Source organism: Scardinius erythrophthalmus (genome assembly GCF_964197995.2).
Source record: "Scardinius erythrophthalmus genome assembly, chromosome: 20".
Lineage (NCBI taxonomy): Eukaryota > Metazoa > Chordata > Actinopteri > Cypriniformes > Leuciscidae > Scardinius > Scardinius erythrophthalmus.
This window is the reverse complement of record NC_138240.1, coordinates 35543159-35569055: the sequence shown is the minus strand read 5'-3', so window position 1 is coordinate 35569055 and position 25897 is coordinate 35543159. Positions and strand designations below refer to the sequence as shown.

Genomic DNA, 25897 nt, shown 5'->3' with positions numbered 1-25897 from the left:
ATTATGGTTTTATATATTTGCATACTGTTGGGTACCACATTTCCAAGTAAATACCACACGTCTTTAGGGTTACTTTAACTTATTTATTGAAACTGTTATGTTTCAATAAATAAGATAAACCCCCAAACCAAGCCACCGGCCCACCTCAACTTTTCGATTTGATAATGCGGCCCTCGAATGAATCTAATTGAATAGCCCTGGCTTAAACACTTGCTATAACATTGTCAATAGCATGAAGGGTTTCTGAAAACCCTTTCAATGTTCAATATACAGTAAGTCAACAAGAGCTTATGCAATCAATGTCACTGAACGCACTATTACATCATTTAAGCTCATGGCCTTTATATATGCCAGACAACAACACAAAAAACATCAGACAGGATACAACCACAGCAAACAATAGTCTGACACTAAGAATAGTGCAAATGATTGAACAAAGAACTTGGATGTGTTGATGCCTTATAAACCTCAAGCGTTCAGTAGACAGGGTGATAGAGATGACAGTAAAGCAGGGTTGATGTTACATAAGAACATTGTTTTATCGTGCGAGTGCTTGTATCCTCCACGTCATGAGCGGAGGATTTTAATCTGATGTGAACGAAGAGGAGGGATCCGTTCATTCAAATGAATCGGTTCGTTCAAACAGTTAGTTTTGCTGAACCGATTCTTTCAAGTCAACAATCAAAGCTGTTCTCACTTTGTATTTTATGTCCAATCTTTTGCTGGTGGTGGTACACTGACGTTTGCCTTTGTCGTGTATTTTATGTGCAATATTTTTTATATAGCCTAACTATTGTATATCGATTGTATTTGAAATAAACGAACACAGTTTGATAGGGTTTGCTATTGCTTCGATCTCGTGTGACAGGTATTGCTTGAGTGGAGAGGTTAATGTCATATGGCAAGCCGTTTTGACTTTCATCCAGATATGAATTCTTGATATCAACAATTACATTTAGATTTTTACTAGTTAAAATGCTAATTCTTGATATCAGGAATTAGATTTCTAACAATGCCAATTTTTATATCAGGAATTAGCATTTTAACTAGTGAAAATGTAATTGTTTACATAAAGAATTAGCATTGTTAGCCTACTAGTAGAAATCTAATTCCTGGCAAGAATTCATATCCTGGAAATTAATAAAAGTTAAAACAGCTTGCCATAAGTGTAATAAGACAAGATAAGAGATGAGATGTCAATATAAAGTGTAAGGGAAGTTATTTTGATTGAAGACTATGAGATTTGTTCAATAAAAAGTTTGTTATTGGAAAGTCGAGGAATTCACGAACGCTTGCCGAATCGGTTGGTCAACTCGACAGAATTGTTCGAACGAACCGACTCATAAGAACGATTCATTCGAGAAACGGTTTAACGGACCTCGCGATGGTTCCTCCGCAGTCGGGATAAGGCACAGGCAAAAATATGGATCATTTTAGCAATTTTCCTGCGATTCCTCACAGAGGCTGTGAAAACCGGGATATTTGAATCAGTCCGAACCGTGTTTGCGCAGAATGGATGCGCTGAGTTTCTCCGTGACGATCTTCTGGTTTGTGCTCATCGGTGAGAACAGAATGAGCAGGTGAGAATACGCGTGTCATTCACCTCAGGATGAAGATGAGGATGATGAGGATGCACACATATTCAGACATAGCCTATACATATCTGAGTACAGAGCGCAGTTTGATTGATTATCAAAATATTGCTCATCTTTTTCAAATGGCTTTACAGTGAATAAACGCATCTGAACATCCATCTTCACAGTAATGGATTAAGTTGATATTTCCAGTGAGGCTTTAAGCTGCATCTTGTAGCCTACGCCTCCAACATGAAACAGAAATGAACAAATATTGTTAAATGACAAGCTTAATGTTAAACATGGCTAAAACAATTTAAGATGAAAGTCATCATTCTCGTGGATAGGCTATCATAAAAATATGGAGTAATAGGCTATAGATAGTGTATCTGTAGAGCGCTTACTTATCATTATATATAGCCTATTCACAATATAGTAGCCTACTTAATTATACCTCAATATTCTCGTTGTTGTTTGGAAATTGGGCATTTTTTCACGTGCGCGTCTTTTACTTTATATAGATCGTCATGGTTATGTATGGTAGCTATGTATAGTTAGATATAAATAATATGCTATCATAAACATTGCTCTTTTTCTCACAGATTAAAATGTGCATGCATTTATTTGTATATGCACATACACCGTCTCAGCTTGGTTGTTGTGCAGTTCACAGTTCATTTCACTGACATAATGTTATTATAATGTTCATTTCACGTGGAAACATCATGTCAACACATGTGTCTAGTCACAACATGACTGTAGTTCACATCTTAAATTAAAAAATAATACACTGACATAATGTTATTAGGACCTTCCCAACATGTTAGGCTATTTTTTAAGATTATGTTTAAGTTTTAAATCCGTGTATGTATATAAGACATATATATATATATTTTTTTTTTCACGTAAGCCTATATATTTGTATTTTTAATATAAAATCACAATATGCTGTCATCAAAACATTGATGTTCACCCTGATGGAGTCTGTTGTGTCCGTGGGATTTGCATGAATCTTTACACTTAAAACGTAAAAATGGCAATACACTTTTTTCCCTTTTAATTTAATTTGCAGTGAGACACAAAAGGCTTTTTATATATGCCGTGACTCAAAAAAATACCATAAAATACACAAAAAAGGGAACATAAAATGTTCATTAAATAATGGGAATAAATGAAGTTAATGCTTTTCTATGAATAACTAAAGGCTTAGAGAGCCTCTTTGTTTCACTTCACAGGGTTTCACATATATTTTTATATCTTTTTTTTAAGTTAACGGTTAATAAAATGAATATGCTAATAAGTGCAAATATTGCTGCAATTGTTGTCAGTGCTGGTTATTATTATTATCTCTTACATATAGCCTACATTGCTGTTTCATCCAAGAAATAATAATAAAAACACACAATAAGACTTACACACTAATAAAAATATAATTGAATTTGTAGCTATTTTTAGGATATATTAACAAATTACAGCATATTTTCATGTTTTGCACAATAAAAATAAAAATACCTTTTCCATGCAGCTTGGAGTATTACATGCTGTATTTTTTGCTACTTTTTCTGACAATATAAATCTTTCTTATCACTTTTGATCAATTTAACACATCCTTGCTGAATAAAAGTATTATGAATACTTTCTATATGTGATTTCAACACTGATAATAATGAGAAATGTTTCTTGATCATCAAATCATCATATTAGAGTGATTTGTGAAGGATCATGTGACACTGAAGACTGGAGTAATGATGCTGAACATTCAGCTTTGATCACAGGAATAAATTACACTTTACTATATTCACATAGAAAACATTATTTTAAATTGTAATAATATTTACAATATTACTGTTTTTTCACCTGTATTTCTGATCAAATAACGCAGGCTTGATGAGCAGAAGAGATTTCTTTAAAAAACATTCACAATAGAAATGTTTCCAAACTTTTGACTGGTATTAAATCTTCAATATTGAGTAGTTTGTAGCTCAGCTATCTATATATTTAGAGTAATGCATTCTTTACATAGTGTTGGGCAAGCTACATATGATGTTCTGTGTTTAATTATATAATCTTTCTTTTTTCATTTAGAATTATAGAATTATAGAAATAAAAAGAATTTAATATTTTATTCAACAAGGATGCATTAAATTGGTCAAAAGTGGCAGTAAAGACATTTTTAATGTTGCAAAAGCTTTCTATTTCAGATAAATGCTGTTCTTTTGAACTTTCTGTTCATCAAAGAATCCTGAAAAATAAAAAATGTACACGACTGTTTTCAAGGGTAAGTGAGGAACATTTGTTTGTTTTGACCTGTAGGGCCATGCTGAGTGATATTGGTGAATATGTCGGCACAGACATTGAAATATCCTGGTTGCCTAATCTGGATGATTTAATGAAGGGTTACGCTCGAAACTTTCGCCCAGGGATCGGAGGTGAGTTTGACGTCTGCAGATCATCATGTTGGATTGCACTACACTAGCTCAACCCATTCTTAGCATCAACATTAAAGTCCCCCAGTGGTGAAAATCCAGCTTGTAATGTTGTTTATGTGTCTATGTGGTGTTTTTAATATGCTTTAAGACAAAGCATGTGTAAATTCATAAGTCGACACCATTGCTGAGTATTTCCTCCTTAAAACTGCAGTGAACCAAAGACAGTCTCAAAAACACGCTTTGAAATCACTGGTGTTTCTGACGTCACAAACTACCTTGTAACCAATCAGGGTTGTGTTTCCCGTAAAACAATGACGAAACTCGCTGCTTATAGCGTAACTCTCGACAAAATGCAACCTAGGGTCTTTTTGTTAATCTACCCGAGGCAAACGTTCGTTTAAAAGCATAATTAGAATGGAAACGCCACTTTTAAGATTAACCGTATTTTCGTTTTCGGTCAAATTGCCTTGTGAATGGGAGTGCTTGGGGCACGACTATGATACCATCAAAAATGGCTATTTTTAAAACACTAAGAAGGCTCGACACAACATGTAACTGTGCTGGAAGTGTCACCAGGTGCTCTACACATGAACTCCGGCATTGAGAACATTGTTTGTGTACACAGAGTTTACTAAAAAGAAAGGTTTTGAACAACTCACTGTAGCTGTTGTTGTTTCCGTCTGCCCGCATTTTGTCAGTCAAAAATAGTCGATCTCCGAATGAAGTGTAACAGGGAGGAGAGTAAAGATGGAAAGCTCCTAAAGCTTAGTTCCATATAAACTCACGGATAACTTGTTGTTTTGTCGTTAGTGAAAATCAATATTGACCTCAATATTGAATATTGAATATTGAGTCAGCTCATTCGCATTCGGAGATCGACTATTTTTGACTGACAAAATGCGGGCAGACGGAAACAACAACAGCTACAGTGAGTTGTCCAAAACCTTTCTTTTTAGTAAACTCTGTGAACACAAACAATGTTCTCAATGCCGGAGTTCATGTGTAGAGCCCCTGGTGATACTTCCAGCACAGTTTCATGTTGTGTCGAGCCTTCTTAGTGTTTTAAAAATAGTGCTTTTTGATGCTATCATAGTCGTGCCCCAAGCACTCCCATTCACAAGGCAATTTGACCGAAAACACGGCCAAACTTAAAAGTGGCGTTTCCATTCTAATTATGCTTTTAAACGAAAGTTTGCCTCGAGTAGATTAACAAAAAGACCCTAGGTTGCATTTTGGTGAGAGTTACCCTTTAACCATCATTGTACGATGCATTGTTGAAGAAATCATCTAGCTAGTCACGACCCGAAACCGTTTTGTCGCAAATTGGTCGTTCAACCACGTTAGTAAGGCTGATGATGTCACGCAGGTCGGGGAGTAATAACTTCTTTTAATGAATCTGTTTGAGATCGAATTAACGCTATAGATGTTTTGTTATAAATTACAGACATGTTTCAGAAATGTCACACATTACAGACAGTTCTCATTTTTCTCAGTTATTTTGCTTTATTTCCAGATTCAATCATGGGATAGTTCTTACGTTCGCACATGCACACTCTTCAAAAACGGTGCTTTAAATCTCTTGAAAAACTAAAGGATGTAAATTACATATATATTCTAAATAAAAGACACAGGTTGTACTGAATGTCAGTTTGCTTATTTGGCTCAAGATAAGGATTTATTATTTAGAAACTCTGCTTCTAAACACAGGTCGATGCTGTCGTTCTAAACACACACTTTGAGATACTGTTTGCAAATGTTCGTTGGAACTATAGTTTCGGGCAGGCGCGCAGATGGCACTGGGGACGGGGGGGACATGACCCCCCCAGATTCATAGTGACCCGATCCGTCCCCCGCCCTCACTATCCCAAACGCGACAAAAATCGGTAAAACAGGGGATTAATCAGTGTTTTCGCTATACATTATGTGTAGGCTATACACTATACATAAACGTGTTTTTGCAAAACGGATTTAAATCCGATCTTCAGTTCCCGCGCTTGGCGCGCTATAGGCCTATGCATATTTAATGGAGTGCACGTCACCGAAAGTAACCAATATGAGCTGCATTTTATTGATCATCAGCTAAAATTTCTAAATTAAAGACCGCAATAAGAGAGAGCAGTAACAGCCCTGGTAAGATCATTTCGTTTCTTTACTTATAATGATGATGATTGTGTGTTAAGCGTCTGTGACTTACTTTCACTGTGATTTGCGATAGTTTGCACGTTTGCGGGGATGCTGTTCCAGTAGCGTCGCCATATCTGGCTATAACATTACATATAGCCTATAACACGCTCTCACACGTTTATTTTTTAGCATTTTTGTGAGTAGTGAAATTTACATATATGGTTTCAACAACCAGATGCATTTACACTTGTTTGTCCAGTTTCGTCTGGAATGCGTCTCAGATCTCCTCCTGAAGTGGTTTGAGCGCTCGGATTCAAATCTGTCTCGAATGCGTTTCGGAGGGCATTTACACCTGGTCTTTTCACGATCGGATAGCTATCCGATCACAGAAAACGCATGAAGTGGCCAAGTGTAAACAGCCCCTATTTCTAAACTGAGCCGGTGATTTTCTGAACTGAAAAAAAATTTACTGTATAAATCAGGGTGGCCGCGGGTCCTTAAAAAGTCTTAAAATGTCTTAAATAAAGTTTTCCTAATAAAAGGCCTTAAAAAGTATTAAAATGTCTTAAATTCAGATTCGATAGGTCTTAAATATTTCTGGTCACGTTACCGCTAAAATTTCTCCAGTCTGACGGACCTAATGTCCGTCAAATAACCAGTGAAGCATCGAATCGCGAGAATGATTCAGATTTTATTACATAAACAGCTATTGATAATGATAATGTAGGCTTTTTCTTGTAACACTGTTTTGTTATTTCAAATGTAGGCGCGTTGCGCGTGGCAAGCGCGCTCATAATGTAGAAGAGTAGCTCATAATGCGCGACCACAACATTGCCCAACATCAAATGGCAAACGTAATGCAAGCGGAACGAAACTGCTCGTTATTGTGTGGTTGAAGGACCGTTTATCAGTTTGGACCAGTGCAGCGCGAGCCGATCGTGATCATGCGACACTGTTACTACACAGCGCTAATAAGAGATGCAGTAAAGAAAGCATTTTAATTCGCCACAGAACAGAACTGACAGAAGTAATAACATCGCTGCGAGATCTAGTGAGACGCATTCATATTTCTCTGTTATTAACGGATCAACAGCGCTGACGTGGAAACCAGGAAGAAACATTGTGCCATGAATGAACTATCAGTGTCCACAGATCAGTAACATTCACCATGGATTTACTGTAGTAACACTAACTGCAACCATGGACGTTTGGTTAATAGTAGGCTATAATGCCTTCAAGTAACACGTCGGTTTTATTTTGACATTATGAATACAATTGCTGCCCTCAAATGTTAATCTGAACTAAAATAATCCTTTGTTTATAACTACTACAATATGACATTTCATTTTTTCCAAGGAGCTGTTTTATTTTATATGCTCCTAAGAAGAGTCAATTGTAGCTCTAGAATTGCTCAAAGTAAAAAAAAAAAAAGTCATACTTTATGATGTTAGTTTTAATATAAAAAAGCATAAAAAATTTAAATCAAGGAAATTTCTCTGGCATTTATTTCTTTTTGCTGTATCAAAAACGTACCGAACCGAACCATGACACAAGTGTATCGTATCGAACTGAACCGTGAATTTTGTGAACCGTTACACCCCTAATATATACGCATGTAATATAATGTCTATTTCCATCACAGGTTTGGTCTTAAATTTCATTCAAAGTGGCATTAAAAAGGTCTTAAAAAGTCTTAAATTTAACTTGTTCATATCTGTAGACACCCTGATAAATGTCATATAAAGGCGATGAAGAGACAAAAAAAATCACCTCGTTTTTTCAAAAACCAAACAATTAGTATTATTATTATTATTTGCACATAGGTTCTTTGCTTTTTTGTTCATAATGATAGACTTTGTATGCTGAGATAAGCAAATGTTCAAAAAATACATACTTTGCTGAAGACATGAAGTTTTGGTGGGTGATTGGCATACTAGTCAAATAACAGTCTGATCATGCATTGCTAGTGGTGATCAGGTAGGCTTTTGTTTACCTTTGTTCATTGTTGTTTATCCATGATTTCAAATAACAATCCCCCAATGGCTTTTTAATGCAAATCATTAGCCCAAATTATGCAAAGTTACTACTTGAGCACTAGTTAAAGCCCAAATTACGCAAATAACGAATTGAGTTTAAATCATTTGCTGACAGCTTGGTCCCCCCCAGTTAAAAAAATCCTATCTGCGCCCCTGGTTACGGGAAACACCGACTCGTTGAACTATGATGATAACGAATGAACATAGTCGGTTAATGATGCTTTTGGGAAACACACCCCAGATCACCCCACGTTTAAATATGTCATTTTGGTGATCAAAGATAAAATTACTGACTAGAGGGAGACTTTAAGCCTTTTTTTCCTCTGCAGAACAAAACCTCACACTAAGCGTTCCTGCCAAAACAGCGCCCTACTTCCTACAGTCTATTTTTAGTGAGAAGGCGTACTGGTGGCATTAAATAGATCAGTGGTTCTCAGCTGTGACCCAACGCTCTTCACACACCTGATCCAGATCTTTGGGAGAGACTAGTCGAGAACCGGAGCAATAGATCACACATGGCAGAACTCATCTGTGGCCGTTTGCATAAACTGCTAAGACTAGTCTTATAAGCTAGTCTATAGTCACAGTCTTCAAGACTGGTCATTAAAGTCAGTTATATAAAAAGGTATAGATTGGTCTAATTTGAATCCAAAAAGTGTAAAAATAAGGGTTCTTTATTGGCATCTTCCATGAAGAATCTTTAACATCCATGAAAAGGTTCTCTATAGTGGAAAAAAAGATTATGAAAATATTCTTCACATTAAGATACAAATGTGTGTGCTCTGAAAGATGCTTTGGGGAACCAAAAATAATTTTATTGCATTGCTGTGAAAATGCCCCTTTGTAACCTTTATTTTTTTTAAGTGTATACCGTAATTTGTCATTTTATTGAAGGGGAATGGTTAGGATTATGGTTGGGGTAGGTTTTGTAACTACACTGAACAAAATTATAAACGCAACACTTTTGTTTTTGCCCCCATTTTTCATGAGCTGAACTCAAAGATCAACTTTTTCTTTTTTGGAACCCCCTCCCCCATTTATTGTGGCCAGCCTAAGGCACACCTGTGCAATAGTCATGCTGTCTAATCAGCATCTTGATATGCCACACCTTTGAGGTGGATGGATTATCTCGGCAAAGGCAAGGCCTTTTGTGTACATAAAAAAAGTCTTAGATCTTTGAGTTCAGCTCATGAAAAATGGGGGCAAAAACAAAAGTGTTGCGCTTATAATTCTGTTCAGTGTATATTTACCATACAATAGGTTTGTATTTGATTGTATGTATGATGTATTGCATCAATGTAAAAAAAAATGTTTTAACTTAAAAAAGTAAGTTTGTGCTGCCTTAATATATTAAGTTTAGTCAACTTGAAATGTGAAGTTGTACTAAGTGACAACTTGGATTTTTGTGTTGACTAAACTTAAAATTTTAAGGCTGCACAAACACTTACTTTTTTAAGTTAAAACAAAAGCTATCTGGCTTGTAACTTGTAAGGCTGTAGGGTTGCCAACTTTGGGACTTAGGCTGGAGTGAGACTCTGTAAAACATCAGTGCGCGCGCGTAACCCAACCCTAATTTTAAAAATGTCAGTCCTTGTTTACTTAGTATAGCCTAAACCCTGATTTATGAAAAAAAAAATTGCAAAATGTACAATTAATTTATTGATTGCACTATAAAAAATAAAGATAGAGGTGATTAAATAACAAACATGTAAACAACAACATCAAAACAATAAAAAATCTCAAAACAAAAGGGACACATAATAGTTACTCCACCTCCCCAGAAAACCACAGCACAAGTTCCCCACATTAGGCCTGTTGTAGCCTGTGCAACAGTGGCAGAGTTGGCCTGCTTCACCACCTCTGCAGGAGCTCGTATCTGAAGCAGGGTTCGATCCGGTCATGAACGTTCATTGCGTCTGTCACGTGACAAATGAACGAAAGACTCGGAAAGTAATTATTTATGTTCCCTGTAAATTATTTTGGACTGCATTATAATGATTTCTTAATTCAGAATATGATAAAGTCTGCGTATGTGTTCGGGGAATTTGGCTGTTAAAAGTATAACATTTAAAGCCCCTTAAATGAACGAAATGACTCGAAAAAAGATTCGTTCATTTTAATGAACGAGATCGAACAAGCGAGTGAGTAAAATGATACGAACTTCCCATCACTCACAGGGTGCCATCAAGTGCCAGTCTGTTCCTGGTGTCAGTTTAGGCCAATAACTGGAAAGGTTCGCTCAGCATCCGCATTTGACTGTGGCCGACTCAACACAATCTGGGCAACCTTTGATCATTTGGGGAATTTTAAAATGCCACTTTCCCTGATTTGCCAAAACGTAATTTGTACCATGAGCCTATTTTAATTGAGCAAATAGCTAGCCCACATAACGCACGTCAGACAACGTTCGCAACTATAGCTGAAGTCTGTACTCTCGGCACACAGACTGATTAGGCAAGGCTACGTCTGTAGTGAAAGGCACACCATTTAATTATCTGCTTACCTTGATTGTCATCCAAAATTTCAAATGTGTATCATGATCAGTGGGCTCCGACTCCGAACCTATGCTCTGAACTCTCTCTGAACTCTCTCTGAACTTTTCACACGCAACTGACGTATCAGGTTTTCAGCGAATCAACGATCAGAATATACTGCAGTATACTACAGACTCTTCACAACATACTCAACTGTTACCCATGATGCTCAACATGGCCTGTTAGCCTTGATTTTGTTCGCTATTTATGAAACTATATAATTATAATGATTAGAATTGGCATCTAACAGTGCACTTAATATAAAACCTATGCAATATCATTCAAACTCTATGCAATATCATTCATGAACAGTGGCTTATTATTGCAAGAGCTCATTAGTCAAACCAGAACAATAAATCTGAAATATTAATATGTAATTAAATGCCCACATATATATAAGTGGTCTACACTGGACACGACAAAAAAGCGACCGTTGCAGATCCATTTGTCCTTTGTGTCAGACGAACAGTATGCCATAAATACGGTGGATGGGGAATCGGTTTACTGTCAGGATTTGTTGTGTTGCATCGCACTGCATGAGCAGAATCACTGATTATAACTGGGCTCTATTGTATTTAGCTGTGTCATACACGTATCGCTCACGTCAGACACGGTGAAGGGGAGAGATGGATTTTTTTTTTAAGATTTTAAGTTTTTTGTTTAAAGGGGCGTGACCAAAAGGTTTGAGAATCACTGATTTAGATAGATAGATTGATCATTTCTTTTATTTTCTCAATCTTCTCTTCACAGGACCCCCAGTGAATGTCGCCATGGCTATTGAAGTAGCCAGTATTGACCATATCTCAGAAGCCAACATGGTAATGTTTGAAAATCACACTATTTCGCATGTATTGGATTTTTATGATTATTGCATTGGAATATATATATATATTTGCCATTAATGTAACAAATTTGCAGTTTTGCATTTTCTAAAAGTATCCTTTGACTATATATTTTTCTTTTAAGAAGGATTTTCTTTTCCAAATAGAGTGGATTCAGTTCCAGAATAATAAATATAATAAACAGTAGGATTGAGTCCATTGCATTATATTATTCTAAATTTGATCACCTCTTATTAATTGCATTATTTGGTCACACTTTAGTTTAGGGTCCTATTCTCACTATTAACTAACTATTAACTATGACTTTTCCATCAATAAACTCCTAATTACTGCTTATTAATAGTTAATAAGGTAGTTGTTAAAGTCCCCCTGTGGTGAAAATCCAGCTTTTAATGTTGTTTATGTGTCTATGTGGTGTTTTTAATCTGCTTTAAGACAAACCATGTGTAAATTCATAAGTCGACAGCATTGCTGAGTATTTCCTCCTTAAAACTGCAGTGAACCAAAGACAGTCTCAAAAACACGCTTTGAAATCGCTGGTGTTTCTGACGTCACAAACTACCTTGTAACCAATCAGATCAACGTGTGATCGTCAACCAGTGGATCTCTGAGCTGAGTGAGTGAGTGGAGGCGGGGCTCATTTGCATATTCATAGAACCGCAAAAACTAAATGAGGCGAGGGTGTCGAGTTACATTCAAGATATTTTAAGGCATGAAGAAGTTTTTTTCAAGGAAAAAGCATTTAAATATGTCATTTTGGTGATAAAAGATGAGATTTAAGGGAGACAATTATTGACGACAGAGGGACTTTAAGTTTAGGATTAAAGGATGTAGAATATGGTCATGCAGAATAAGGCATTAATATGTGCTTTATAAGTACTAATAAACAGCCAATATCATAGTATTATGCATGCTAAATAGTGAGAATTGGACCCTAAACTAAAGAGTTACCCATTATTTCTAGCTGACAAGTACAGTTACCCCTGACACACAAGTCACTGTGATCACTGAAACAGAAATGTGTTCACCCGTGATTTAAATGTGAACCTGTCCCAAATTAAAAGTCTATGAAACAAAATACAAACTTAAAATCATGCTGTTAAAAAGATATGGAAATCAAGTTGATTAGTCAATCCATCTTCAGACCATGCCAGCAAAAGTTATGGATTTTTCAACCATTTTGCCCCAAATCATCTCCAGATTTCTTTAATTGGTTATTTCTGCAGTTGGTTGGCTTGGCCCTAATATTTGTTATAATAATAATAATAATAATAATCTATATCAATTATTAATTTTACCACTTTTAAGGGGTTTTTATGAATAACAAGAACACACCATACTCATGTTAAAATTGTAACTCATTGTAAATAGTGATTTAAACAAAACCTGTCTTTAAATAAGGACAATACACAACAACAAGTCCCAGATAACTCTCAACATCATAAAACCGTGGATGTTTTGTTTGTGTGCATTTGTGTCTACAGGAATACACCATGACAATATTTCTGCGGCAGAGTTGGAAAGATGACCGCTTGTCCTACAACCACACAAACAAAACTCTGGGCCTGGACAGCCGCTTCGTAGACAAACTCTGGGTACCAGACACGTTCATCGTGAACGCCAAATCAGCCTGGTTTCATGACGTTACTGTGGAGAACAAACTCATTCGCCTGCAGCCTGATGGAGTCATTCTCTACAGCAGTCGGTACGTGTTTTAAACCTCTTCCAAATGAATACATGCTTTTGTATTGGCAATTATGTAAAAGGACTTTTGGTGAAACAGTAAAGCTAGAATGTTGACAGATTACAGTAAAGGGGAAGAAATCAAATTACTCTAATGTTTCTATTTACAACTGGGTTGGGTATCGCTTGAATTTTAATGATTCCGATTCTGCTTATCGATTCAGATTCTTATCGATTCCTAATTTTGATTCCAATTAGGTAAAAAAAAAAAACCTTAGATATCATTAAGATTTAGGGCCCTATTGTAACGATCTGAAACGCAAGTGTCAAAGCGCAAAGTGCAAGTAACTTTGTGGGCGGGTCTTGGCGCTGTTGCTATTTTCCCGGCGGGATAAATGACTCTTGCGCCAGGCACAAATCTAAAATGGGTTGGTCTGAAGTAGCTTCATTATTCATAGGTGTGGTTTGGGCGTAACGTGAAATAAACCAATCAGAGTGTCATCTCACATTCCCTTTAAGAGCAGACGCGCTTTTTCTAAAGCGGATTCCTATTGTAACGGCGGATTTGCCAGACGCGCGCCAGGAGCGGTTCACAGCCGAGGAGAGCAACGCTCTCGTCAGGGACGTTGGGGATGGAGAAACCCACCCAAATTAACTTCGGTTAAAAAGGCGTATGATAATTTGGGTAAATGTGTAAGCTAGATGTATGCTTTTATAATAAATTGTCTATCTATCTATCTATCTATCTATCTATCTATCTATCTATCTATCTATCTATCTATCTATCTATCTATCTATCTATCTATCTATCTATCTATCTATCTATCTATCTATCTATCTATCTATCTATCTATCTATCTGTCTGTCTGTCTGTCTGTCTGTCTGTCTGTCTGTCTGTCTGTCTACTGTATCTATCTATCTATCTATCTATCTATCTATCTATCTATCTATCTATCTATCTATCTATCTATCTATCTGTCTGTCTGTCTGTCTGTCTGTCTGTCTGTCTACTGTATCTATCTATCTATCTATCTATCTATCTATCTATCTATCTATCTATCTATCTATCTATCTATCTATCTATCTATCTATCTATCTATCTATCTATCTATCTATCTATCTATCTATCTATCTATCTATCTATCTATCATAATAATAATAATGTATGATTTGCAAAAATGAAAACTGCTGCTTCTGTGTAGATGAGAGAATCAAAGTGTGTGTATGCGCGTTGTGCACACGCTACATTGATAATGTCCAAGCATGCGCCCTTAAAATAGCATATGAATAACATGCGCAACGCGCCACTGACTTTAAACAATTTTTTCCTGGTTAGTTGCGCAATTGTTTTCTAAACCTGCAAAATAGCATGAAGGAACGTTTGCGCTGGAACACGCCTCCTCTTTGCGCTGAGCCGCCCAGGGAGCGCAAGTTCATTCCCTAGTTTAGCGACGTGCGTCTGTGGAGGGAAAAGCGCGCTTTGCGCGGGTGCAAAATAGGAATGATACATGCGTCGGTGTACAAAGTCAATTGCGCTGGGTGCAAGATAGGGCCCTTAGTCTTATTGCAAAACATTTAATTGTATCTGAATATCGTTAACAAAAATCAACAGGCTAGAGAACACTTTTGCCTGTGGTTTAAAAACACCATAGAAAAACAACTAGCCTAATATAAATGTAAAGTATTATTAAAGACAAGTAAACACTCAGTAATTAAAAAAGAACAAATAAACAATTAGCAATCGCAACAAATAGATACAACTGAACAAAAATACAATTGAAATAAACTTTTTTTAAAGATTTTCAGAATCTGTAATCAAATGTAAAATATATATATTTTATAAATAAAATATACATTACAAATATAGTTTGAAAAGTTATACAGTCAAGAACGAGTCAATTTTGTCTTTGTATTTTGTTGTTAGATTAGTGTTATTATAGGCCTTGTTTACACTGTCAGTGAAATGTGACCCAATTCCGATTTTTTGCTCGTACGTGACACAGATCAGATGTGTTCTATGACAGTTTAAACAGGAAAAAAACGCATGCATTCGGATATTTCCAGATCGGTTTCAGGCCTCATTCATATGTGGAAATAAATCAGATATGTGCCAATGCGACTGTCATGTAAACAGGCAGATCGGATTTTCTGAGGCATTAGGCAACGTCTCCGCGGTTTAATGAGAGAAACCCTGACGTGCATCTGCAAAGGGACGGATGGCCCGACGAAACGTTGTGTCGTCGTAGGAGAGGAATGTGAACAAACGTTAACACAACATATTGTTGAACACAACAAAATTTCTGACCCACTGCTCCTTGTTAAAGCCAATATTTAAAGCCAATATGCTCCCACCAGTCCTGAGATCTCTCTCACACACAATAACCGAAGCACATGCTGCAATGATGGCACTTTTCGTCCTCCTCCGCCTCAAAATCATGATGATGTTTGGCGAACTTCGCATATATCGCAGAGCTAGCATCAAGCTTATTTCGCGTTCGTCCATCTGTGCAAGATAATTTAACCCTTTAAGCATGCGCGGTGTTTCAGATAGTATGGCAAGTGTAAACACATGAATCGGATATGGGTCAAAGTGGAAAGAACGTGTAAACGGACGGTAAAAAAAATCGGATAAAGGTAACAAATCAGAATTGAGCATCAAGACCTGCAGTGTAAACGAGGCCATAGAGACGGCAGCAGGAATATTAGGCTGCTGTCACTTTAAGAGCTGCACCTATCCAATATACTTATACATGTGCGATTTAAAATCACATCAAAATCCCTTTCTGTGAGTGCTTTGGATGTGTGTACAGCACAGAAAACAGCTTGCTAGTCGTCTCACGTTTGAATGGTTTAAAGTCATTTTAAAATGCTAATAAAGGAATCCATAACAGGATTCGAAATTCGAAAAGTATCCGATTCCTGACCTTTCGATTCCCAATCCTAATTACAACAGTAAAGTGGTCTGTTCATTATTTTATTCAAAATAAGTCTGCCTATCCACCTAACTGCTTAATATATAATTACATAAAGGCCACCACTGAATTGCTACAAGCTTCTTAACAGATGATCACTGAGTGTTTTATTCACCTGCTCCATATTTGAAATGTGTATCATGATGTTTTTCCTTTCAGAATTACATCTACAGTTGCGTGTGACATGGACCTCACCAAATACCCCATGGATGAACAGGAATGCATGCTAGACTTGGAAAGCTGTGAGTAAGGGGTTATATCTGGCATCTCTCGTCTTCATTTACTATTTGTTTATCGTCTGACGACGTAATACTAGGGCTGTTTTCGACTAAGGATTTTCATAGTCGAATCTGATTCGTTAGATTTTGCCGTAGTCGACTGATAGTCGAACCTTTTTTTTTTTTCTTTTTTTTTTTAGATAGCTGCTAGATTTTTTCCATTTCAAACAAAAGAGCTAAAAACACATATATATCACACATATATCATAACATTTCATAAACATGAGGAGCAATATAAGAGAGAAATTTGGTGATGGTTGTTTAGGTAGCCTACATTAAACCACGTAAAGCTTTTTCACGCCCATGAGAACCGTGTGGAGTCAACTCACAGCCGCTCCGCTGCCCTGCTGAAAATGTGAAGCAGAAACGCTTAATATCAGATAACGTCCACAATAATTGGACTCTGGGTTCGATTTTTTTTTACCATTTTAAGTGGTTATGAGGAGCAACATGAGAGGGGAATTTGGTAATCATTGTTTAGGTACATAAAACCACGTAAAGCTTTTTAACGCACATGAGAACCGTGTGGAGTCAACTCACAGCCGCTCCGCAGCCCTGCTGAAAATGTGAAGCAGATTTTTTAATACATTTTTATTTATTTACATTAGTAAGCTACAGGACATCGTCTTTCAAAACATGACCTGCGCGAAAGCGAAAAAATAAATGGTACCCAGCCCTTCTGAAAATGCGAATGCGTCTCTGTCCCCAGCACATTTCAAACCAAACTGACGCCCATGTATTCGACTATGAGGTTCATAGTCGAATCAGACCTCTCCGAATCGAATCGTCGAATCCTCGACTATTAGAAGTCAGCCCTACGTAATACATTTCTTTATAGTCATAAAAGCAATTACTAAAGGCTTAAATAGTTTTGAGATTGAGCTACATAATTATGCTAAATAAACATGTTTTGAAAGCAGATGTGACCATTCAAAAACAAAAAGTTCATTCAGAACATAATCGAAACCCTAAAGTCCCAGCCAATACAACTTACAAACATACTATAAAATAAGTGACTATTGAAAGAGAACCAGGACAATTTTCAAAAGGACATGTATATTCACTATTAAAATACCCGCCACACATTAAAAATAATATAAAAGAAATGATATAGGAAATGTAAAGGATTTTTCATCACTTCCAACATAGTCCCTAAATCATAAAGCCTGGTATAAAGCAACAATGAAATCCTGCGGGTTTAGTACAGCCTGAAGCTGACAGGTCTGATGTGTTCGATTACTGTGTGTGGGTCATGAGACGATGGCAGGAATTTGGGCATGGCATTAGAAAACTCCAGCGTCTGTGCCACGATACGGGCTGGCACGAGCCTGGTCCATGAGCATGTCACTTCTAGGAGAATCCTATACAGCGTCACTAGTTTCTGCACAGGGTTACTGAGACATGCTCCTTGGTCTACTTTCTTGCTTCTTCTTTCTTTATTTATAAAGCACAATTTAATAAAACAACTTGTAACAAATAATACAAAAATATTATACACACAAATATATGTTACATGTTCCCCGGACTCTTATGTTGAAGTTGTGTTCCCTTTTCGTGTTCACTGTTTTGTAGTTCCCTTGTAGTTTTATTACTAATTAGTCCCAGGTGTGTCTTGTTATTCTCATTACCTCTTGTGCTTGTAGTTGATTAGTGTATGTAATGGTTTCTTGTTTGCGCGTGCTTTTTTGGTATTGTTTTGTTCTTTTTATTAAAAATTAAAGGCACATGTACAAATGATCCGGAAGGTCCGGCCAATGTGCTTTGGTGAGCCCTTACAAGACCTCTTGGAGTGGAAGGTGCATGTCCATATTCCACTGGAATGGTGCATAAATAGCAGGAAATCAATTAAATCATGCAATAGCCATTTTAACACTCTAACATCCCCATTTTAATTTCGATTATCTTTTCTGTTTTTCTTTCCCCTCATCTATTCAATCTATCTCAATCTACATTCCCTTTTCTCTGCATATGCTTCTTATTATTTTCATTTTATTAATTTTTTCCTCCCTTTTTTTTTGTCTGTATGTATGTGTATATATATGTGTATAGATATATGTATGTGCATGCATATGTATATATATATATATATATATATATATATATATAGGTATATGTAGCAGATACCGGTTCGCCCTTTGCCTTCTGTTTTATGTTGTTTGTATATTTGTTTATTTGTCTGATCATTTGTTTTCCTTTGCATTATGCACTTCTCTCTGGTTTGTCATTAACAAGCTTATTGGTTCGACACTTGTTTTTCTCCGCATTTATATTTGTCTATACTTATTTTTTGCTGTTGCTTTCTTTATGTATTTATATTTATTGTATTGTTTGCTTAATAAAAAAAAAAAAAAATTAAAGGCACAATATGTAAGATTTTTGGATCAAAATATCCCCAAACCACTGGAACGATGTTATATATTTAGTTGATTTGTGTACTTACATTATTCCAAAATTATCTAAGAATGTTAAGCAGTTTTATCACCTACCAATGACATCATACCCACGTTACCCTCAATTTAAGGTTTTATTTTGTAGAAAAAATGCAAACACCAAAGATGCACACATATATTATGTGTTTTATTAGACAGATGAGCAACTGTTTGGAAACATTCATCGACAGAAAACTAATTGTTATACAGCTCAACACAGTTAGTCTATTTGTTTAAATCTCGGTTTCTTGATTTACCGCGTGTACCATATTTTAACATGCCTAATATCGATCTCACTGCAGTGTGCAACAAGTGTTTCATATAGTCGCCGCCGAGCGAACGCACAGAGTAGCATTATAACAACTTTCATCACACTCAAAAGTATCTAATATGATAAAACAGTGCTGTGTTTCCCCACACACACACGAACGGAAGACGCAGAAGCATCTGTGGGATAATAAAAGCTCCACTGCTGTCGAGCCGCGTGTCGCGCTCATCTCTCGTTAGCAATCGCTCCAGCGGCCTCGTTTCGTTCCAATGGCTTTCGGAACGTTTAGAAATCTTTAATACATTACCGGTCATCCATGAAGATGATTTCTGCCCGAGTCCGAAGACAACAACTCCCATGATTCAGCGAAATCAAGGCGTCATCAAGCTACGCCTTTGTTTTGAATAAACAACCTCTAGTGGCGAAATATTACATAGTGTGCCTTTATCTGCACTTAGATCCTCATCTCCACCTGCCTTATCTCGTCCCACACGTTACATTACATTTTGACTTTATGACTTTTTGACTTTGACCAAAACTGCACAACATATCCCTGTGTAAAAAAAAACCCCATGATAATCATGCTTTTGACTAACTAAAATGTTGTTTTCTAGTGATTTCTCGCATATTCCTTTCTTTCCTGTTCTCATATGAACATAACCTTATAAGAACAGCAAGTTTGTGCAGCTGCATGCAAACTGAGATGTGTTTGTTCTCCTGTTGTTGGGTTTGCAGACGGCTACTCTTCAGAAGACATTGTGTATCACTGGTCAGAGAGTCAAACACTCATCCATGGACTGGACAAACTGGAGCTGTCCCAGTTCACCATCACTGATTATCGCTTTGTCACAGAGCTGTTGAACTTTAAATCCGGTGAGGCTTTTCATCAACATGATCTGATATTTCTGATTTAACTGAACCCTACCAAAACATTGGTTGCTAATGCTGTGGCAACAGTTGTTGTCACTTCAATGGTTTTAATCAGTTTTGTTTACTCAAAAGCAACATTTTAAAGTTTTGTCATTCTTGAAACAGCGGGAAGATTTCCACGTCTCAGCTTACGATTCGAACTAAGACGAAACCGAGGAGTTTACATCATCCAGTCCTACATGCCCTCCATCCTACTGGTTGCCATGTCATGGGTTTCATTCTGGATCAGCCAATCAGCTGTGCCGGCAAGAGTGTCTTTAGGTCAGTGTTTCAGTGTTAACTCGGCTAACAGGGACCGTTCTCAATACGTTAGCTATCATTCTGGCAAGATTCTCTTAACGTTAAACAGGCATTTTTTCCTGTAACATTAATAGAATGTTCATTCAGTGACAATATCGGGTCTTTAATAATGTATGGAAGCTTGTTTCCGCCACTGAATGAAAAATAAAAAAGGTAATTGTGACTTTTTTTCTCATAATTGCGAGTTTACATCAGAATTATAAAGTTGCAATTGCGAGTTATAAAGTCAGAATGGCGAGATATAAAGTTGCAATTGCGAGTTATAAATTCGCAATTGTGAGAAATAAACTCTCTTCTCAGAATTGCATGTTTATATCTCGCAATTCTGACTTTACAACACGGAATTTGGAGTTGTAAAGTCAGAATTGCATGATATAAAGTTGCAATTGCGCGAGAAAAAAAGTCAGAATTGTGAGTTTATATGAAAAAAGTCCGTCTTTTTCCTTAGAATTGGACTTTATAACTCACAATTGCGAGTTTATATCTCAATTCTGAGAAAAGATGTCAGGATTGCGAGAAATAAAGTCAGTATTGCATGTTTTAAAGAACTGCGCGATATAAAGTCAGAATTGTGTTTTAAAGTCAGAATTGCTAAATGTAAACTTAAAAAGATAAAAAGATTTTAAAAAAAAATTCTTTTAAAATGTTTTATTTATGTGGCTGAAACATGCTTCCATAATAATGTTCTTAAAACATTGGCACAAAAACATTATTTAGACGTTTTTTAAATCGGTTTAGTTGGATGTTCATCTAACATTTTTGAAATGTTATCACTTGTTTTTAGAATGTTCAAAGAAAATGTTAGAAGAATGACAAAATGGATTTTTTTCCTTAGCGTTCGCATAACCAAGGAAAAACTTTCTTAAAACATTTAAAAAACTGGATGTTTTAAACGTTAGAGAAAATGCAGAAATAACATTTTCAGAACTTAATGGGAATTTTAGCAAAACGTTCTTACAACACATTTTTGTTTGCTGGGAATATTCCAGTTTATAAAATGTAAACTTCACTAAAGTATTTAAAAAAAAAAATCAAATGAGAACATTTAACACAATCACACACACAAATGAACCTGATGAGTTAAATGAATATTGCTGTTCCGTGTGTCTTAGGAATCACGACGGTGCTCACCATGACTACGCTGATGGTCAGTGCTCGTTCGTCACTGCCCCGCGCTTCTGCCATTAAAGCTCTGGACGTGTATTTCTGGATCTGCTACGTCTTCGTCTTCGCTGCCTTGATCGAATACGCTTTTGCTCACTATAATGCAGACTACAGCAAGAAGGAGAAAGCCAAAGTCAAGACGAATAAGAGCTCAGAGGTACAATCAGATAAATTAAAAGTGTGAAACTCTTTTCTAACTGTATGCATGTTTTAACCCGCAAAACTTTCCACTTCCATTGGTTCCATATGGGATTGCGGTCTCACTCTAATGACTTGTTTAGTGAATCTGGCCCCAAGTCAAGTCAAGTCAAGTCAAGTTTATTTATATAGCGCTTTTCACAACACAGGCTGTATCAAAGCAGCTTCACAGCAATAAATTAGAACAATACATCAATGTTTGTTTCTAGTGGAACGTCTACGTTTGGTAATGCTGATCAATAGTATTGTTGATTGATTAATTAAATTAAATATCCCCAACTGAGCAAGCCAAAGGCAACAGTGGCAAGGAACCGAAAAACTCCATCAGGTGACCTAATGGAGAAAAAAAAAAAAACCTTGGGAGAACCCGGGCTCAGTCGGGGGCCAGTTCTCCTCTGGCGTTTATAAGCTAGAGGTCGGATTTAACTGTAAGATTAAAAGTATTATATGAATGCCTGGCTGAAGAGATGCGTCTTTTATCTAGTTTTAAACTGGGAGAGCGAGCATCTTGTATATTCTAAATTCTAAAGTATCTTATTTAGGCCTGTCAAGCGATTAAAATGTTACCCTAATCCTAACCCTAACCCTAATTAATTACATGATGTGCCGATTAATTCATTTAATTAATTGCCAAATCAAATTTGGCTGAGAAATTACCCCAGAAGATAATGATTGAAGTCATTATTGTGTTAAATGAGAAAAGCATCTTATAGACATTACAAAAAGTAGCTTTAGAAAAATATATATATATGTTTGATTCAACATTTTATTACACATTCATTTGTAGGCTTCAACAGCCATGAGGACATGTAAATTACATCATTTTCATTTTTGAGTGAACTATCCCTTTAATGTTTTGTTTTTTTATTAATATGGAAATCTGATTTTTTTTAATGAAATTATACTCTATATAAGAAATTAAAACTGCCAGTAGGTGGCAGTAAATGTCTAAATGAGTGAGTCATTGAGTCATTCATTGATTTGTTCAAACGGCTGATTCATTCAGGAATGAAGTAAATGGCTCTCTTTATGAATGAGTCATTGAATCAATGGTTCACCTGATTGATTCGCTCAAAACAAGGATTCATTCAGAAAGCTTTGTGTTGCTCTGAGACACACAACAGTTCTGCTTAAACGTTTTAATTGGCAAAATTGAGCAGAAACACGATATTAACTTCTTATTTATTGACCTGTTGTTTATAATCAATATCTCATTTCCACTCGTGCCAAAATACGGTACTTGTGTGATATTGCTTAATTATATCAAATTATATAAATATGAGACAAAACCTCATACAGGGTCATAAATGTGTTAAATCGATTTATTTTTGTTATTTTTCATAACTCATTAATTAAACTAACATGTTAAATCGACAGCCCTAATTTTAGGCCACAATATTGACTAAAGCCATATTCAAGTTTACAAGTTTAGAGTGGAATAGACTTCAACATTGAAGGAATAGTTCACTTAAAAAATGTAAATTATGTCATCATTTAGTCACCCTCAAGTTGTTTCAAACCTGTATGAACTTCTTTCTTCTGCTGAACACAACAGAAGATATTTTGAAGAATGTCGGTAACCTGACAGTTCATGAACCCCATTGACTTCCATGGTAAGAAAAAAAAAATGCTATGGAAGTCAATGGGGTCCATCAACTTTGGTTTCCATCATTCTTCAAAATATCTTCCGTTGTGTTCAGCAGAAGAGAGAAGTTCATACAGGTTTGAAACAATTTGAGGGTGACTAAATGATGACAGAATTGACACTTTTTAAAGGGGTCATATAATGCCATTTTTGTACAAGCTAATATGATTCTTTAGGGTCTAAATTAAAAGTTTGTAATATACTTTAATTAAAAATTCTCATTAGTATTGTAAGAAAACACTAATTTTACCTGGTCAAAAACAGCTCTGTTTTCAGCACGCCGTTTCAGTGCATGTGTCTTTAAATGATAATGAGCTTTGCTCACCCCGCCCCTCTGTTCTGTGGGTACACCGTATTAGACATTCTCTGACCGTATCTAACACAATAACCACGTGTTATTCGTTATAAACGTGGGATTATGAATTATATTGAGAACGTCGTACATAGAAAACATGCCGTAATGTACCCTGAGTGTAAACCTTAGACGCATTCATCGTGAAGCGTGCAGCAAGGTTTGCAAATTTCGCAAAGATTAATATAAATACTAATATAAAGGTTAATAAAACATTACACTCACATCTTCTGGAGGTTCAGCAGGAACACGTTGGTACCGATCCGTTTTTTCTCGTTTGTGAAGCTGTCTGGTGTGAAATGATTCGCGCAAACATGAAAGCACAGACGATCGTGGGGAATCCCCGTGAGGGAATCCCCGCGTCAATCCTTTGGGCATATCGCTTCAAAAACAAAACTCCGCCACTGCTTCTTCAACGGCTCGGATTTAGGAACATCCAAATGACTGCTGTGTTCCTTATTACATCTAAGAACAGAACACCACAATCGCTTAGACGCCATTCTACTCCAGCATAACAACAATGGCGGACTACTATGACGACGGCTGTCACAGCTTGCTCAGGGCGGGTCTTGTGTTGAAACACGGCTGTCAATCACAATAGCGGGAGGGGCGTACGATCTTATGACGTCACAATTTCAGAGATGGTCAAACATATAAGGAGATTAAAACAAAACCACTGGATGGATTTTTATCATGATAGGATGGTTGTGTACAGGCACTGCCAACAGACATTTCAGTGCAATCAACTTGTAAAAGTGCATGTACCATTATATGACCCCTTTAAGTGAACTATTCCTTTAATTCTGATCTATGACTTTTTATGAACGTATATAATGACTTTTCCCCTCATCCTCTTTTGTAGTCCATGGTGAAAAATGGAAAGCAGGCCATGGTTCTCTTTTCGCTGTCTGTGGCTGGCATGAACCAGGGCCTCCTGATCTCGAACAGGCAAAGCAGGACCCAGCGGACCACTGACCCTCCTGGAGAACCGCACGAAGAGACCGAGGTTCGTGGATCTCAATCCCGTCGGGCTCAGAAGGAAAGCAGAGAAGAGAAGAAATGCTGCAAGTGCAAACCCATCGACGCCGACACCATCGACATCTACGCTCGCGCTGTCTTCCCTTTCACCTTCGCTGTGGTCAATGTCATCTACTGGGTGGCATACACAATGTAATCATCCTCAAAAGTTTGAGTTCTGCATGTATTTAAATCAATAAACCAATCAACATAACTATAAGATTATTAGAATATCTGGATAAGAATCATTTGAATCAATGCTTATCAATATAACGATAGCTTTTAGAATATGCTAAATGCATTATGTTGAATGAAATTCTATAGAAGGAGATTTAATGCATTTTAAAAACACTGATACATACCTCTCTTTGATGCTTTACAATGACATTTCCTCATTGCATTATTTGCTCTATCATAATATTTGCACCAGAATAGCCTTCTAGCATGAAGGAACTAAAGCACAACTTTACTGAAGGACTCAATCTTACCTTCTCCATCTTTAAATCTTTCCAGACTGAAACTTTTTATTTATTTATTTTTTTATGTTGTTGTTGTTGTTGTTGCAGTGGAAGACATTATTAAAAATGACTGATGTTGTGCTCAAATAAAACTGAGCATCCTAAATGAACAGTTATTATTCAGTATGCATTCTCTTACATTGTGTTTATCATTCTCCCAGCATAAGGGATTAAATATGAGCAAATACTACTTTGTGTTGTTGAAAAAATATTACCTGATTCATGGAAACCCACAAGTAATGTTGTTATTATGCATGAGAGTTTGTATCGCTGACGAAGGTAGTGATGTTATTCTGGCAATTTATATCCCTCTTTTGAAACTTTTCTCTTCATTTTGCCTTTTTTTTTTGTCAGAGGCAGCTTCTAAAGCTGCTTTTCTTCTGAAATGACGCCATTGTCATGACAATCAGCACACATTGTTTTTGTGCATGAAAACAAACACAACTATAAAGCATGAGATTTTTTTTGTTTCCTGACATTTTAATTTCTTTGTAAATGCATTAATGCCACTACTATGGTATTACCAAGGCCTCCGTACCGTAGGGAAATGACATGATTAATGTCCTTTGGGACAAAGTTGATAAATAAAACTGTTCTTGCCACC

The 25897-nt window shown here is 36.5% G+C and overlaps 1 protein-coding gene across 2 annotated transcripts; it reads left to right on the top strand.

The window, feature by feature from the left end:
* Positions 1-1355: 1355 nt before the first annotated feature.
* Positions 1356-25897, top strand: gabrd (gamma-aminobutyric acid type A receptor subunit delta). 2 transcript variants are annotated; one of them, XM_081348778.1, is made up of 9 exons: positions 1356-1580; positions 3888-4003; positions 11448-11515; positions 13024-13244; positions 16354-16436; positions 19905-20042; positions 20205-20360; positions 21512-21720; positions 24621-25897. In XM_081348778.1, the coding sequence occupies exons 1-9, from the start codon at positions 1513-1515 to the stop codon at positions 24930-24932; spliced, it is 1371 nt and encodes a 456-aa protein (XP_081204904.1). In that variant the 5' UTR covers positions 1356-1512; the 3' UTR covers positions 24933-25897. The 2 variants fall into 2 exon arrangements, with proteins under 2 accessions (XP_081204904.1, XP_081204905.1); XM_081348779.1 differs by lacking the exons at positions 1356-1580; positions 3888-4003 and adding an exon at positions 7037-7178.

Excerpts from the sequence above, each read along its gene's own strand:
- gabrd (XM_081348778.1), top strand. The coding sequence starts at position 1,513 with ATGGATGCGCTGAGTTTCTCCGTGACGATCTTCTGGTTTGTGCTCATC. Across the intron at positions 1,581-3,887 it reads GGTGAGAACAGAATGAGCAG|GGCCATGCTGAGTGATATTG; the intron begins GTGAGAATACGC and ends TTTGACCTGTAG. Across the intron at positions 13,245-16,353 it reads GTCATTCTCTACAGCAGTCG|AATTACATCTACAGTTGCGT; the intron begins GTACGTGTTTTA and ends TTTTCCTTTCAG.